This window comes from Pipistrellus kuhlii, unplaced genomic scaffold, assembly GCF_014108245.1.
Source record: "Pipistrellus kuhlii isolate mPipKuh1 unplaced genomic scaffold, mPipKuh1.p scaffold_m20_p_21, whole genome shotgun sequence".
NCBI lineage: Eukaryota > Metazoa > Chordata > Mammalia > Chiroptera > Vespertilionidae > Pipistrellus > Pipistrellus kuhlii.
The window spans coordinates 3,405,833-3,424,339 of record NW_023425520.1 but is presented as its reverse complement, the minus strand read 5'-3'; the positions used below and the strand labels follow the sequence as shown (position 1 = coordinate 3,424,339).

The window sequence follows — 18,507 nt, the reverse complement described above, 5'->3', positions numbered from 1 at the left end:
GGCCACAGAAATGGAGTAGCATTATCATATTCTCAAGTGTGGATTTTTAATGAATTTTAACCTTATACTGAATCAGAATTATCTATCTGATCATAATGTGCAAGAAGGAGCCATGTGCGAATCCCTCCATGTGACTGTATTACATAATGTCATAAACAGAGACAGACTTAGAAGCATTAAAATAATTTTATCAAGGATCAAGGATAATTGTCTGTAAAATTAAAAGTCCTTAAGACAGTAGGCTACCTACAGGCATTACATTATACCACGTTATAAAAAAAATTTAAGCTTAAGAAAAAAATCTATAAAAATGACTTAGACATATGACTTTTATTCAACACCCCTGAATATGTTTTAAGCTGATTAGAGTGGGTGTGTCAAATCACTAATAACGTAAGAGAGGCTGCTGTAACATGGTGTGTAACTATACACTACAAAACACGCAAGTGGTCTCCACACATAATTGCAATAAATCTGTAAGGTCACTAAGAAGTCAACAGAGATGAACAGGGAAGAGCCCACTCTGCGGAGGTATTGCTCGTACTGCAGCCTGCTCACTGTCAGTAGGAGCGTCTCAGTTAGCACAGTGTCAGAGGGAGTCAAGAGGAAAAGCTAGTTGTGCATCTTCCATAGAACAAATCTCAGTGGATCAATCCCAAGGTCAAGTGACTGAACGGAAATATATAAAACACTACACATGAAAACAGAACAGAGCACCATGCAATCTCTGACCATGACTCCGTACCCTTTGGATACTTGCAGAAAGAGTTAGCTTCTCCAACTATGAAAGGATACTTTTTAGACTGTAATTTGTTCTGTTTACTGAATAATACTGTAACTCTACTAATGGAAATGTAAAAATGGAGCCACCCAGGATTCTACGCTCTCAACAAATTAGTTTCTTTCATTCCTTTCACATTTCCTTTCAGTCTTAAGTACAGTACTAGCCACTAGTCTGGTTGGGCTTCTACTCGCTCAGTGCCCTTTCATGATGGTTGGATTTTTACCCTTCCTCAGACCCTCATCTTGCCAAAAATATTTATCAAACTGTGTCTCATTAAAAGTATTATTTTGATCACTGCACTGCTATTTTGAGCTAGAAGAGGTTCTTTTTAAAAAAATATATATATATTTTATTGATTTTGTACAGAGAGGAAGGGAGAGAGATAGTTAGAAACATCGATGAGAGAGAGTCATCGATCAGCTGCCTCTTGCACACCTCCTACTGGGAATATGTTCGAAACCAAGGTACATGCCCTTGACCGGAATCGAACCCGGGACCTTTCAGTCCCCACGCCGACGCTCTATCCATTGAGCCAAACTGGTTTCGGCTAGAAGAGGTTCTAATTCCATTTTTAAAATTGTAACTTCCAATACTTTTCATTGTCAAGACCATTTCCCCTATATTTCTAAGGCAAGAGGCAGCAGCTGTAGCACAGAGGAGGAAAGATAGAGAAGGCTGGGGAACGTGGAAGGTGACCTGGACTTTGTGGATAAGAAGTCATTTATATACAGCCCTTTCTTCTTTGCAAGGAGGTAGTAATTACCGTATTTTTCGGACCATAAGACGCACTTTTTTCCCCCCCAGAAGTGGGGGGAAAAGGTCCCTGCGTCTTATGGTCCAAATATAGCCTACACATATACTTTAAAAAAAAAGTTTTTTTACTTGCCCGGCTCTGTGTGGTCTGTGTGTGCTTGCCCGGCTCTAAAATGGTTCTAAATGCTGCTGTTTACTTTACAGGGTTGATTACATGTGTTTATGACTGTAATGTTGGGTTTTAATGCACATAAAATATTTTAGGACATTATTTGTTTCCGAATCTTTTTTTCTTCATTTCCCTTCTCTAAAAACTGGTGCGTCTTATGGTCCGGAGCGTCTTATGGTCCGAAAAATACGGTAAGAATAAACAACAGAAAAGGAGTCCCAGAAACTAGACAACATAAAAAATATATTTGTTTGGTGTGTTCAATGAGATTGTACTGAAGAGGCTAAAGCCTTCCTTCTTTTTTTCTTTTTGGCTAACCTGGCAGGTATGGTGCTTTTTAAAAGGAAAATTACGAGGGCAAAGGCACCTACGTAGAAGAATCCCAGTCTACCCCTAAACAAGAATACATTTTCTTAAACATGTTATCCTTTAGGATTTTTCGAATCTTACGTACACTTCCTCTTTCGAGGAGTAGCTGGCACTTGCTCAGGCAGTCGGGGCTGTTGGTGAATTCAACCAAGGCTTTCTCTGCCTGGAGCCGAGTGGTTGTGTCTGTGGTTTCATACAGCTGTTTGCACAGATTCTCTAACTGGGCCAGGCTCTGGAAGAGATCAGTCAAGAAAGAAATCAGTACAGCCTACTACATAAGCAAGAAACCGTGCTTGAAATTACTGGACAAAAATTAATAATAATCAATGAAGAGAGACTTGCTTCTCAACTCTGAGGAGAAGCCGAGTGACCTTTATCTAAATATATATATAATTTATAGCTCTTTATTTGATGTTTTAGAAGACAAAATGATAGACTATCTAATCAATCTACATATTTTTTCAGTTACTCCGTTAAAAATCAATCACAAATGATACCTTTTTTCCTTGAAAATACCCATTCTCCTAAGCTTTACCCAAAAGCTTTCAAATAAAAATTCAGAATTTATTTGTTTGCCAAAATTTTGAATACTAGTCACTGCTGTAAAATGAAGCACATAAACACATACTATAAATGTCACATATATCTTTACACGGTTTTACATATTTTCCCTTTGCCAAGTAATTATTAGCTTACAATGATGTGCATGCATACAGATACCAACCTCCCTAAGAAAACTTCAGAATGTATGTACATACGCACCTTCCTCCCTGGGTCCCTCATGGCTAAAGTTCCGGAGGCAGGAGTCTTGTCTGCTGTACTTTAAACTCTTGCTTCCGTTCCAAATTTAAATGGCAGGGTCAAAATAAATTCAACCGTAGCATATGCTCACGCAGAGATAAGACAAGGGAAACACCCTCAAATAAACCCTTCTCTCCAAATCTTGAACCAGTTCCAAATAAGCAGGAAGGGGATGGGCGTGTGCTTTGGTCAAACTCCAGAGGGCCTCAAATCTACTTCCACTTAATGCGGTGTTAAAAAGCAGAGGAAAGAACTAGTAAGAGTTGACTTAATATCACCCTGCCCTAACTAGAAATGGTGAATGGGAGGAGGCAAAAACATCTGTTAGTGTTTAAAGGAATGGTTTGGACTTTAAAAAGGAATCTATGCCTATTTTCTACAGTAGCAAGCAAAATGTGGTTTAAACAGTTCAAAGAACCCTACTACGAGAATTGACAATTCTGATAAGAAAAAAAAAATATTAAAAAAAAAAACTAACCTGGGTGAACAGCCTAAAATAATATTGCACAGCCACAGTCTGCCCAAGACTTTTATTACCATGCTATTTCACGAGGCTGTGACTATAAATCACAGTTTTCTCATTAGGCAGGACAGCTCTTAGGGAAGGATACCTATTTTACTCAAAGTGATTAATAAATTTCAAACATTAACCTAAGGAAAACCAGAAAGACAAATACTGACACTCCAAGATCACCACCAGTCTCACTGCAGAACACAGCAAAACAACAAAACAAACCAGCTACCCTTCACAATATCTCAGCTCTGACTAGGCCTGTGTTTAACTGGTTCCTCCCTGACTTACACTTAATACCTAAAAAAACTGTGCTTGTAAAGATCTCAAGGAATAAAGCTCTGTAAGTAGTATCTGGATCTTTTTCATATAGTTTATAAACACAAAAAATTAATTACAAATATTCCATAACACACATATGAAACTCAGTGATCTGCTTGCCAATATTGGTTCAAGACCCCATCAACAAATAAATTAGTTAAATTACAAATTCCCACATCTAAGCAAGGGATTAAATCTCCCTCACAAAGTTTTTGTTTCAACCTACCAGGTAAGTTTTTCCTCCCTCCACCTTTAAAACGGTTCGCTTAAAAGAAAGGGAACACATTATTTTAACTAAATGGGAAGAACTATTTTAACGAAATGGGAAGATAGCTGTAAAATCTGGTATTGGGTATTAGCAGCAGCCTCAAAACCTCCATAGTCACCACACCCTGAGCAGCTTCCCTAACAGTCCTGCTGCTTAAGGTATAATGATATCCTTATAGTCGGATAATCAATTCCTGGTGGCACCTCCAATGCAACTCTTGTTTATGTTCATTACAACAAAGTTGTTCACACAACGGCTAAGCATCTGTCACCAGTAGTTCCGTGCTGCTAAGAACAGACAAGCAGGCTATGGTGGGCATCTTGTTGTTGTTTTGCTTTAATTTAGCAGAGAAAAAGCATACTGCAGGCTAAGTCGGGTAATGAGTTTTCAGCGCAGGAAACAAGAATGTTTAAAAAACAAAAAGAAATTTGACTATTTACACAAACAGTTTGGAACACTAGAGCTTCTACTTCTTTGTTTCCAGAAGAACAAATAGAAAACAATTTTGTTTTCCCAAACAATTACTAGAAACATCTAAATCCACAGGGTTGAGAGTCACCATATTTGCCCGTACTACCCATGGAAGGAGAGGGGCTGAGACACTTACATTATTTTGTTTTGGATCCTCATGTTCCCAAAGTAAATCTAATAGATTATTCTGAATGACCTTTTTCTGGACACAGAATAAAATAATTTATCTTATTTGACTGGCTATTAAGACTAGTACCTTACATTTAGGGTAGCAACAATACAACCCAGAAGCTTCCCCTTTTGCTTGGTCATACCTTTATGAAACCTCCTCCCCATCCACCATTTCTTCTTAAGGATGGCTACCACATGATGCCAGTTCAGTCACACATAAGCCCCAGAGAAAAATGCCTATTTTCTGTTCCTGAGATGGCCAAACCTGTAATCCACAGAGAAGCTTCCATCTAGTCCCACTGCAACAGAAAAGCCCGTTGGGTTGGGGCGAAATACTTAGCAGAACTGGAAGGCAATCTTCCACTGACAAAGTATTGTTTCAGGAAAAACGCAAGGCGATCAAACCCCCAAGCCTAGATCACACGATTTCACCAGCAAGTTACAGCGAAGGTATTAAGAGAATGTATTTTCTTCAATGTTTAGAAACATTATTTTTAATACAGTCTTTTACACCTGGATAGAGAAAATATAGCTCAATTATTCTCTTTTCAATATAAGGTGCTACCAGTTCAGACTATGAACCTCAGAATATAATGATTTATCTGAAGATTAGAAGAAAATGAAAATTTGTTTGTATATTAGGTGCTATATACTATCCCACAAAGTAGAATACCTTGGAATTTATTTTTATTAATTCGTAAAACATGCTTTTAAAAAAAGCCTAACAGTATATATTTTTAAATTAGTCTCACTTCATTAAAAAATATCCACTTGGAGTTTACAGGAGACTAGGCTACTCTCTTTGAAAAAGGATTTAAAATATATATATATATTTTATTGATTTTTTACAGAGAGGAAGGGAGATGGATAGACAGTTAGAAACGTCAATGAGAAAGAAATTTCGACCAGCTGCCTCCTGCCCACCCCCTACTGGGGATGCGCCCGCAACCAATGTATATGCCCTTGACCGGAAGTGAACCTGGGACCCTTCAGTCCGCAGACAGATGCTCTATCCACTGAGCCAAACAGGTTTCGGCTGAAAAAGGATTTGATGACATTCCCACAAATGCCAACCACTGAACGAGAAAACAAGCACAATCCTTGGGTGGCTGTGCGCTGTGCAGGTGCTCTGAGGGCACATCTGTGGGAACCACCTGGAATGATCAGAAGCCACAAAGGGTAAAGGCAGGCTCAACCCAGAGCAGTTCTCAGGAAGAGAACAGAGTAGAATTTCCAATCTAATAGCTGAATTTCATGATTAGGATGCCTTAAGTATAAAAAGAATTGCTGGGAGATAAAATCAAGCCATTTTCAACCTGTTTATAAACTCCATCAATTTAGATCTTTAGTTGGAATTTTTGTGTTCTAGAGAACACTGTGGTAAATAAATTAAAAGATGTATACTGAACATGTCAGAAAATGAAGCATGGCCGAAACCGGTTTGGGTCAGTGGTAGAGCCTCAGTCTGCGGACTGAAAGGTCCCAGGTTCGATTCCGGTCAAGGGCATGTATGTTGGTTGCGGGCACATCCCCAGTAGGGGGTGTGCAAGAGGCAGCTGGTCGATGTTTCTCTCTCATCGACTTTTCTAGCTCTCTATCTCTCTCCCTTTCTCTCTGTAAAAAAATCAATAAAATATATTAATAAATAAATAAATAAAAATAAAAAAGTGGCAAAACAGTATGTTGAGTATATGCTAACATATATCAAAACAGTATATGCTAACATATATCAAATTCATGGATGAAAATGTGGATGAATACAAACCAAACAATTATCTCTGGAGGTGAGATTCTGGGAAACTTAATTTCTATGTTATAATATATATATTTCTGTAATTTTTTATCACAACCCTATACTACTTATAAGCAGGAAAAAACACACCCAACAACTGTCTATAGACTGAGCAAATTTAAATTACATTCTTCTAAAGTAGCTCTTAGTAACATATTACTAATTAACAGCTGATTCTGTTTCCAATCAGAATTCATAAAACCAAAAAGGCAAAAGGCTAAATTTTTAAAAAAATGTCTCCCAGAAAAAAAAAAGAAAAAAAAATGTCTGTTTATTACCATTTACTTTGTTCTTTCTTACCATTAATAAATGTTGACAGTTTTAAGGGTCTGAAAAGAACATTTCATGCAAAGTTTTCTCTTGTTTACCAAGTAATCTAGACAGCAATCTTATAGGTCAAAGCTATTTTGGTTTTATACATATATAGCAGATCTCTAGGATATTACTGCTGTGGGAATCTCTGAATGAGAATGTTTACATACACAAACTGTTTATTTTTAAAAATTAAAGAAAAAAGTTTACAAAGCCAGTGTACAAGACTTGAATCTAAACTTTGCAAGAGAACATCTGATTGGCCAACAAATGAAAGGTGTTTCAGCTCAACTATCACCAGGAAATGGAAACTCAAACCACAATGAGATAGTCCTTAGAATGACTAAAATAAAAATGCCCAGATCAAGTGGATAAGAAACTGGAATTCATACACTACTAATGGAGTCTGAGTTGGTTCAAACACACTAGAAAACTGGCAGCCACCTATGAAAGCTAAACATATGGATACCCTACGACCCAGGCATTCCACTCCCAGTTACACACCTGGTAGATGAATGTGCTAAATTCACCAAAAAACATGTACAAGAATGTTCATGGCAGCACTAAATGTAACAGTTCTCAAACAGAAAGCCATTATAGTACTATAAAAAAAATATTTCATTAAAAAATATATATCTTTATTGATTTCAGAGAGGAAGGGAAAGGGAGGGAGATAGAAATATCAGTGACGAGAATCACTGATCGGCTGCCTCCGTCAGGCCAACCCTCCTTTTACTGGGGATCAAGCCCACAACTCACACATGTGCCCTTGACTGGAATGGAACCCAGGACCCTTCAGTCCCCAGGCTGATGCTCTATCCACTGAGCCAAACCAGCTAGGGCAATATTTAATTTTTTAAATCTGCGTGCTGCTTTCAAGGCACATTTATAACTAGTGCATTTTTCTGTATATTATATTTCAGTAAGAAGCTTTAAAAACAGATGGATGAATGAATGCCACAAATTTCCCCTACATTCCCCAGTCATTTACTCTCATCTATTCTTTCTGATACTATGGAAAAGAAGTTCACCAATAACCAACAACTGCTCTTTAGATTTAGAATGTTTAGAAACACAAGTCCCATTATTTTCTCAGTAAATAAATAAGGTAGGACTTTTGGATGCATTTAAGGACATTCTGTTTCTGAGAGTACTAAGAGGGTAAAACTTTTTGGTTGCAGATGCTGTGTAATGCGTATTGCTGTAAAACAAGATAAAACACATATTTTTGGCAAGTGATAGTTCCACGCAAGAGCCGTGCATGCATTAGATAAGGATGGCAAGCCTGCGAACATATGAGACTGCAAAATTTACACTTCAAACTACTAATCAATTCTAATTTGTAATAAACACATGATTTTGCATCGTGGTTAATAGGTAACCAAAACACATGTAAACATTACAAACTGCCAGACTGACTATGCCTGATCACTTAGTGGTTTATTGACTTATAAATTTAATTCAACAGTTTCACTTAACATGTCTCTAGAAACCGGGTTTGGTCCCTTCTCTCAGTCACTAACGTGCAGAGAAATACAAGCTGCAGTGTAAGCTGAATTTTCTGAAGCACTGGTGTCAAACTGGTGGCCTCAAACTGGCCCATGTTTCTGGTTTTTCATCTGGTTTAAAACTTTGGTTTTAAAGTTTAACACAATTACCAATATTTCATAATAACACCTGGTTTTCTAGCTTCCCATTAAAAATGAGAAGATCTTATAATACTGGACCCGCATTTTCAAGTGTCACTAATCAGAAGACACTAAAGAGGCAGTGCTCTGGGCAGGCTGCTCTGTGTCACCACAGGCCCTCAGCACCTGGACACTGCAGACAGAATCTGAGTTTTCTCGCTTGAATGGAATTTTGTCTCATACCGGTGGTTCTCTCTGGGAAGCAAAGTTAAATAGTGAGCATATGGATATGGCAGTACAGCAGACTTTGGCTTAACTTTGGATACTTAACTTTGTGCCAAATGTGAAGTTTTGAGTACAAGAGGCCACATAAAATTTAAGCAGAGAAAAGAATTAGATGGAGAATTAAGCAATTGGATACTGGTTTTAGTAATGAACTGGGTGACTTTGGGTAAGTCAATTTCCTTGAGCTTCAGTTCTCATGTGTAAAATAAATGGGTATTATTATATTTTTAAAAGACACTCCCAATTCTACAATGCTATAATTGCAATATACTGTTTGTTCTACTTTAATTATATAAGTAAATCAGATTTAAAGACAAGCAAAATTAAAATTAAAATAATGATGAAAACAATAGGGTTTTTTAAGAGAGAGAGAATTACACTTAAATAAGTCAGTAGCATAGCAGCCTACCCACAACTTTAGTGACCCAGCAGCGGCAACAGGATCCCTTTGGAGCGGGGGTCAGTACAGTCTAATAGTTAAGACCTTAGCTGTCAGACAAATCCCTAACTCCTCTACTTACTAGCTGTGGAAATATGATTAATTACTCATCTTTCAACCTAGCGTTCATTTCTTTTAAATAGAAATAACATCTACTTCACAAGGTTGGAAAAGTCAATGAAGCAATGTATGTAAAGTGTTAATTACTGACTTTATTACTGGCTGTTATCGATTACATTGGCTACTAAAAACCGGAGAACATAAATGCGTATAAAAATCTGCAGTTTCTTCTAGAGGGGTTATAAATGCCTTTTCGTGTAAGGCTAGAGGGTTGGGGATACAATATACAATTGATCCTTACTCTTCGAGAATTCCTTATCTGTAAATTTACCTACTTGCTAAAATTTATTTGAAACCCTAAAGCCAATACTTGCAGCAATTTTGTGGTCATTTGTGGACCTGCACAGAAGGGTGAAAAGCGTGGAGCCTGACCCACCCACTCTCTCTCATTTCAGGCCTCATACCATTCCATCTAAGTGCTCTTTGTGTTTTATTTAGTGCCATGCTTTTATAATTTTGTGCTTTCTGTTGCCAATTTCACTGTTTAAAACAGCCTCCAAGCATGGTGCTGAAGTGCTCTCTAGTGTTCCGAGTAGCAAGAAGGCTGTGTGGAAATACATTAGATAAGCTTCATTCAGGCATATTAAATAAGCTGTCTACACAGAAACACAAGTAAAACAAGGTTGTAGTTTGGTTGATGAAAATGTTATGACCAGAGGTTGGCAGGAACCTAACCCTGTATATCCTCAGTCTAGGCAATGGCTCAGTATTTGCTAATTCAGTATTCCTTGACAACTTTATAGAACACAAACACCAATAATAATAATAATAATAATCATCATCAACTATATTTATGGCATCACTGGGTGATATTTAGTACATATTTCCCCACAGAACTTAATTATATTGCCACTGTTACAGGCATTTGTTCAAACAGGTATTTATTAACTTATATAACTTTCATATTAATGTCCATAATACTAAAATTCTTTGTTACTTTTGGTCAGTTATTACCCAATGATATTATTTTCCACTGATTTTTTTTTTTTTAAGAAAGTGAAAGGGGGGAGAGAGAGAGAGAGAGAAACACTGATGTTGAGAGAGATACATTGATTGGTTACTTCCCATATTCACCTCAACTGGGCCAGAGATTGAACCTGCAACCCACCCAGGTATGTGCCCCTGACCGGGAATCGAACATTGATGCTCTAACCACTGAGCATACCAGTTAGGGCCATAATACTCAAATTCTTGCACAACTGACTCAAATGTTTGCTTAAATTGCCACTTATGTTGATCAGGTATTGTGATTTTAGGCCATGAGCACTAATGCACACATACACGTAAAGAACAAAAGTATGCTATGCTGTCTGGCACACAGTAGGAGCTGCATAAAGATGTTTTGCAAAAACAGATGAGTCTAACTCTTAACAAGCTTCTAAAAAAACTTTGTGTTAAAATGACACACTGACCACACATCTGATTTTGTTGCCTCCCAAACTTAACTGAAACAACACTGAAGGAATTTCTTGAAAAGTCATAAACCCACAAGTATTAAGACGGGAGAGGGGTCAATAGTAACAAAATTTTAGAATCCAGAAAAATCAGTAGTAACTGACTCAAGAAACCCAAATCCCTTGCCGATGGTGGGGAAAATCACCCTGATTTTCACACCATGCTCAGGTGTTAAGGTGAAGTGGGGTGACCAAACTAAAGAAAAACAGGGTGAGAGTATTGAGAAGTCAGATATCTTCCTTTACAGACTTTTTGAGAAGTCAGATATCTTCCTTTACTCTGCGCCCCTGAATGGCTGTCCCACCTTCTCTGGCCTGGGATTCACCACGGCATTCGAAAGCACACTTCACGATGGGGACATCATGTAAGCTAACAGGTTGGTTAAGTGGCCACATGTGCATCCCATGGCGCTGAGTCCCTCTTTACTCTACTTTCCGCCCAGAAATGCCTGTGTAGACTATTATCTAGACAGGAGTTTAGAAGATTTTCCCGAGAGTCTCATTAGTCATAAAGGAAACACCTAAAAAAGATGCACTAATAAAGGGGTTACCTAATAAATGGCACAGTCCAATTACCCTACTTGTCTGCTTGATGTCTCAAACAGACAAGTCTCACCCCCAGACTTAAGAGTTTCCAATCAGGCCGAAACCGGTTTGGCTCAGTGGATAGAGCATTGGCCTGCGGACTTAAAGGTCCCGGGTTCGATTCCAGTCAAGGGCATGTACCTTGGTTGCGGGCACATCCCCAGTAGGGGGTGTGCAAGAGGCAGCTGATTGATGATTCAACTCTCTATCCCTCTCTCTTCCTCTCTGTAAAAAAATCAATAAAATATATTTTAAAAAAAAAGTTTCCAATCAGCTTTGTAGTCTCTTAATTATTTGCTTAATTTGATTTTAAGCAAATAATCAAGGATTACCAGAAATCTGAAGCCTTTCATATGGAAGATAGTGTTAAAAACAAGACAACAGACCCAAAATGAAATTGCTTATGCCAAGCCCCATGTCACCAAACTGACACAATTGGTTTCAGCTCTCCCAGAAATGGAATCACAAACAAGTCAATCAGGAAAGTAACTTGACACTAACCAACCTTCCTTTTTGCCTATTATGACTTCCTTATTCCTGCTCTTCTGTCTGTAAGTCTTTCATTTTACATAGCTCTGCAGAGCTTTCTATCTGCTAGACTGGATGCTGCCCAACCGAAATAGATATTTGCTCAAATAAAAAAAAATTAAATATGCTTTAGTTTATCTTTTAACAATTTGAATCTAAACAAACACACCAAAAGCAACCTCCAGGAGCAAAGAGAAACTACAGAGAGAAGGAAACTTGGGGGGAAAAAATATTAACCTCACCGAAAGATAAGAAAACATATTACAACTATAGAATAACAAGCATCGAAAAAAAAAAAAAAAAAAACATAACAATAACAACATACACATTTAAAAAAACATAAGAGATCTCAGAAATTAAAAATACAATAGAAGAGACAAAATAAAAAATGCTTTTAGCACAACAGATGAAAATCAAGTCACACCCAGGCTCTTACTGTGAAACCTCACAAATCTGAGAGACAAAAAGATTCTATAAGCTGTAGTGGGACAAAAAATAAAATAAAATCCAAGCCAGGTAACACACAAATGATGAGTTATCAGATGGCTATGGACAACACATAAGTGACACTGAAAATAAGCCAACACAACAATCAATGTCTGAAGATTCTGAAGGAAAATGATCACCATAGAATAAATACTATAGGCAGGCCAAGAACTAATCAAGTGTGAAGGCAGAAAACCACGCTATTTCAGGCATGGAAGGCCACGGAATCTAAACCCGTACTTCACCCCGAAATAGAAGCAATCTCATAAAAAGGTAAGCATGGAACCAGGAAAGAACTACACAACAGGAGAGGGACAGCAAGGGAGCCCTGGGAGGGTGGTGACAACTGTGTCTGCTCATCCAGAGGAGCCAGGCCCCTTCGGAGCAAAGTGGCCCGAGGGGCAGCTCACGTGCCGAAAGGCATCACCAAGATGCCGGATGCCATGCAGGGCAGAATCCCTGGCTGAGAGTTCTCATGTTAATAAGTTTTCACCTTAATCCATACTGGAGTTCACAGAAAAGCTCTCAACTAACAATGTAACCGCTCGCCCTTAAACTTTGTAAAGTTTTTTTTGTTTTTTTATAGATCTGCATAATCATTTAAAACTAACATTCTAAGGATAAAGACGGTTGTGCAACATTAAAGGATGACTTTGAAATAAATACTGCACTTAAAGGTTGTAATAAGCTTCAGGCATAACATTTTTAAAAAAATATATTTTGTTGATTTTTTAGAGAGGAAGGGAGAGGGATAGAAAGTTAGAAACATCGATGAGAGAGAAACATAGATCAGCGGCCTCCTGCACACCCCCCACTGGGGATGTGCCTGCAACCAAGGTACACGCCCTTGATCGGTATTGCACCCGGGACCCTTCAGCACGCAGCTCTATCCACTGAGCCAACTGGTTTCGGCTAGGCATAATATTTTTGTACCCTATGGAGTTTCATCTAGAAAAACTAAAAAACAATAAAGTTGGCTTTTGTCACCTTCACTTTCTTGGTAAAAGACGTTTGTCTCTGCAATGCCTTTTATGAAACTTCTGTCATGCTGCCAGTATTAAAAGACCAAAGCAAAATGGTGAGTAAGAGAGTAGACCATGGAGGCCACGCAGGAATTTCCATCTATGTGTGTTAAGCATTCGGTAGGCCCTTTCGTTTTGACAACTGATGTTCTTTAGTTCTTAGGAACGGAAGCCAACACGCAGACACTTAGGAACACAAATTTGCAGTTTGAAACAATCATATGTGTAAATAAAAAAAATGCTATATTACCATTGCCCTGAAACCTTATTTTTAAAAGCACATCTGTACAATCCTATAATCGTTCAATACTACTGTTAAAAGTGTTAAGTCACATTTCTAACAATTTAAATTGGAATATACTGTCTTCTGCTATTCTCAGATTTTTTCCTTACAAAGTTAATAATGATTTTAACCACATAGCAAGCATGATCAAACAATTACCTTCTAAAGGTCAAAAAGTGATAGCCTATTGGTTAAGTATTAAAGGAGCCAAATGTGCGAGTTCTATAAACTTTCACCTCATTTAGTCCTGGTTTCCAAGAACTATTTGCTTTTGAGTTCTTACTATTAAAGTTACACTACAGAGGGATACTATTGGGACACTATGTATTTATCAACTTAATTTTATGTTCTTAATATCAGTTTGGTACAAGATTCAAACTTTAGAGTATTGAGGGTATTTTGGGCAGAGTCATATTAAAATGTTAAATTTGAACACTGATCCTATATAATAGAGGTAATTTGCAAATTGACCATCACACACACACAAGATGGCTGCATACCACCAGGCCAGCATGGGGTTAGTGAGGGATGACCAAACGACTGAATAGCAGGCTGACAGGAGGGACAGCTGGGGGTAACAAGGCCAGCAGGGGGGGGCAGTAAGGAGTGACCAGGCTGGCAAGAGAACAGTAAGAGGCAACCAGGCTGGTGTTGATGGGGGGCAATTAGGGGCGACCAGGCCTGTGTGTGTGGGGGGTGAAGTTGGGGGTGATTAGGCTGGCAGAGGGGCAGTGAGGGGTAACTAGGCCGATGGGGGGGAGGTAGGTTAGCGGGAGGGGGGAGGGGGGATAGTTAGGGGCGACTAGGCTAGTAGGGAGGGGGCAATTGGGGGTGATCAGGCCAGCAAGGAGGTGGGGCAGTTAGGGGTGACCAGGCAGGTAGGCAGGTGGACAATTAGAAGCCAGTGGTTCAGGATTGTGAGAGGGATGTCTTGGATTAGAGAGGGTGCAGGCTGGGCTGAGGGGAGCCCCCCAGGTACCAATTTCGTGCACCAGGCCTCTGGTTTGCATATAAGAAAGCTATCAAACACAATCACCAATTATCTGAGGCCATGAATCACTACACAAAGATCATATTATGTTTTACAATGACTAAATAAAGCACTTATACTTAGTTTTATTAATAGGCTAGGCAAATGAGTGCAACTGGCCTGGTAAGTATTAAAGGAACTTTAGGAATCTTAGGGTCCCCTCCCCACTCCTGCCCCGCCTTCATATGTTACTAGTTCTTACAATATTTACTACTGATAGGAATTGCATGTATAAATAGAAACCATTTTTTTAAAAGAGACTATACAGACTAGCTACAGACTGGGAGAAAATTTTATAAAATATGTATCTAAGAAAAGACTGGTATTTAAAATATACAAAGAACTCTTAAAACTTGACAACCCAATAAAAAAATTGGCAAAAGATCTGAACAGAAACCTCACCAAAGATGCACAGATGGTAGATAAGCATAAGAAAAGATGTTTAACAATGTATATTAGCAAAGAAATGCAATTAAAACAATAGTTAAGATATTACTACACACTTATCAGAATGGCTAAAATTCCAAACATTGAAAACACCAAATGCTGGCAAGGATGTGAAAAAACAGTAACTTTCATTCATTGCTGATGGGAATGCAAAATAGTACAGCCACTTTGGAAGACAGTTTGGCAGTTTCTTACAAAACGGAAATATGCTTTTACTATATGATCCAGCAATTGTGTCCTTGGTATTTACTCAAAGGAGCTGGAAACACATCTACACAAAAGCCTGCACATGAGTGTCTACGACAAGTTTATTCAGAATTGCCGACACTTGGAAGCAACCAAGGTGTCCTTCAGTAGAATGGGTAAATAAACTATGGCACATACATTCAGACAATGGAGTCTTGTCTAGTAATAAACAGAAATGAACCAAGCCACAACAGACACAGAAGAACCTTAAATCCATATTACTAAGTGGGGAAAAAAAAGTCAATCTGAAAGGCTACATACTGTATTTCACCTACATGACATTCAGCAAAAGGCAAAACTATAGAAATCATAAAAAGAGCAGTTTTTTTAAACATTTCAGTTACCAAGAGTTTTTTGTGTCTTTTTTTTGGAGGGGGGGTGGATTTGGGGAGGAGAGAGAGGAATGAATAGGCTGAACCCAGGGGATGTTTAGGGCAGTGAAACTAGTCTGTATGATAGTGTAATGATGGATACATGTCATTATACATTTGTTAAAACCCATACTGTAGACTGTATAATACTAACAGTGGACTTTAATTAATAGCAATGTATCAATATTGCTCATCAATTGAATATTACTACAACAATGCTAATAATATACTATAGCAATGCTAATAACATGTTAATCACATAGAAAACTGTGAACAAGGAGCTAGCTATGTGAGAACTCTACTTTCCACTCCATTTTTCTATAAACCTAAAACTGCGCTAACAATTATGTCATAGCCCTGGCCGGGCGGCTCAGTTGTTTGGAGTATCGTCCCGTACACCAAAAAGGTGTGGGTTTCATTTCCGGTCAGGGCACATATCTAGATTGTAGGTTCAATTTCCAGTCTGGGCACGTACGGGAGGCAACTGATCAATGTTTCTCTCTCACATCAATGTTTCTCTCTCTGTATAAAAGCAATTTTTAAAAAAGTATATTAGAGATTAAAAATGGTGATGGAGTAAGTGGAAGCTACACTGATACTCTCACAGGACCAAACTAGAAATACAACTAAAACACAGAAAAACCACCCTGAAGACTAGCTGGAGAGAACCCTGACAATCAAGTGGAGACTGCACAGAGACTGGTGGGAAGTGCAGAGGTGTGAGAGGGGTGGCGGTGCTTGCACAGGCAGTAGCTGAAGATCTGGAGGGATATCTCAGCTCTGGGGGGTTCCCACCGAGAACTCTGGGTCTAAACCTCAAGTGGGGCTCCCCAGCCCAGAGCACCAGAACTGAGAAAGGTGCCCACATAACACCTGGCTATGAAAAGCAGCAGGATTGCTGCCTGCCAGCCGGAGACTGCTGGAAATGCAGGCACCTTCTTAAAGGGCCAAAATTTTGTGTGTTTCTATTCATTTTGAGCTCTGACAGAAGGAGAGCAGAGTGGATTTTAGAGCTGTGTGTGTGAGGAGAGTCCAGGGTTGGGGACTCTGGGGTTGGAACTCAGAGGGCAGCCACCCTGGTTTCCTGTGCTGAATCATTCCCTCACGCTGTGGAGGACATCTGCTCTCCAGGTGCTTTTGGCCTGGGGGAAAGGCAGTTGCCTCACCCAGGGGTCAACAGCCTGAGGCCAATCAGATCATACCAATCACACTGCAGGCAAAGGTGATCTCTGGAGGCTTTGAGTCTTTGCCTGATCCATTTCTGGGCCCGGGGCTAGGAAAAGCAGACCCTGGTGCACATCTTGGTCCTTTCAACCATGCAGCCACAGCAGAGAGAGGCACAAACTGTGGATTGCCGATGGCCCCAAACGGTACTCAGGGCCAATCAGAAACAGCATCTGATATTGTCCTCGACTAGAGACTGGGAGTGGTAGCAGATCTACCTAACACATAGACACAAACCCAAATAGGCAGCCAAATTGGGAGTTAAAAAAAAACCCACCCAAACGTAAGAACAAAAGAATTCTTTGGAAGAAAAGATAAATGAAATGGAGATAAGAAACTTAACTGATATAGAGTTCAGAATAATGATGGCAAAGATACTAAAGAGCATGAGAAAAGATACAGTAACTATGAAAAATGAACAGATGGAAATAAAGAATAACATAGCACTAATAAAGAAGACACTGGAATACACAGCAGATTAGGGGAAGTTGAGGATCGGATTTGTGAATTAAAAGACAGTATAGAAAAAAAAAAGTCACCGAGAGAACCAAAAAGAAAAAAACAAAACACAAAGGAAAGCATAAGGGAGCTGTGGGACAACATGAAATGTAACAATATTCACATCATTGAAGTGCTAGACGGAGAAGAAAGTGAGCAAGGGATAGAAAGTGTTTGAAAAAATAATGGCAGAAAACGTCCCTAATCTGGTGAAGGAAAAAGTCACACAAGTTCAGGAAGCAGAGAGTCCCAAGCAAGAAGAATCCAAACAGGCCCACACCCAGACACATCATAATTAAAATGCCAAAAATTAAAGACAAAGAAAGAATCTTAAAGGCCTCAAGAGAAAAGCAATTTGTTACCTACAAAAAAGCTCCCATAAGGCTGTCAGTTGATTTCTCATCAGAAACTCTACAGGCCAGAAAGGAATGGCATGAAGTATTCAAGGCAATGAAAAACAAGGATCTGAAACCAAGATTACTATATCTAGCAAAGTATCATTCAAAATACATAGTGAAATAAAGAGCTTCCCGGGGGGTGGGGGGGAGCTAAAGGAGTTTATCACCACCACACCAGCACTGAAAGAAATCTTAAAGGAGCTACTGTAAATGAGAAGAACTAGAGAGAAAATAGAATTAAAATGACAATAAATAAGTACCTATCAATAATAATCTTAAATGTAAATGGATTAAATGCTCCAATCAAAAGACAGGGTATCTGAATGGATACAAAAACATGACCTGATTACATGCTGTCTACAAGAGACCCACCTCAGAACAAAAGATTCACACAGGATGAGTGAAGGAATGGAACAATTCTTTCCAGGTAAATGAAAATGGGGCCGGGGGGAGGGAGGAGAAATACTTCAAAATGAAGGCAATCACAAGAGACAACAAAGGTTATTACATAATACTAAAGGGATCAATTCAACAAGAGGATATAACCCCCTTAAACATACATGCACCCAATATAGGAGCACCTAAATATATATTAAAAAGAAACTTCTAAAGGACTTTAAGGGAGAGATCGACAGCAATATAGTCAAAGTAGGGAACTTTAACATCACACTGACTTCAATGGATAGATCTTCCAGACAAAAAATTAACAAGGAAACAATGACTCTAAATGACACACTGGAT

The 18,507-nt window shown here is 38.8% G+C and overlaps 1 protein-coding gene across 4 annotated transcripts in view; it reads right to left on the bottom strand.

The window, feature by feature from the left end:
- The window catches only part of XPO7 (exportin 7), an 88,212-nt gene that overhangs the window by 36,531 nt on the left and 33,174 nt on the right, over positions 1–18,507 (bottom strand). For 2 of the 4 annotated variants that reach the window (XM_036450098.2, XM_036450100.2), the window contains exons 1-2: positions 2,838–2,992; positions 2,161–2,307 (exon numbers count right to left, since the gene is read on the bottom strand). In XM_036450098.2, the coding sequence (XP_036305991.1) occupies positions 2,161–2,307; positions 2,838–2,858 (168 nt within the window). In that variant the 5' untranslated portion in view covers positions 2,859–2,992. Of the gene's footprint in view, positions 1–2,160; positions 2,308–2,837; positions 2,993–18,507 lie in introns of those variants that run through there. The other 2 variants (XM_036450099.2, XM_036450101.2) reach the window with 1 other exon arrangement.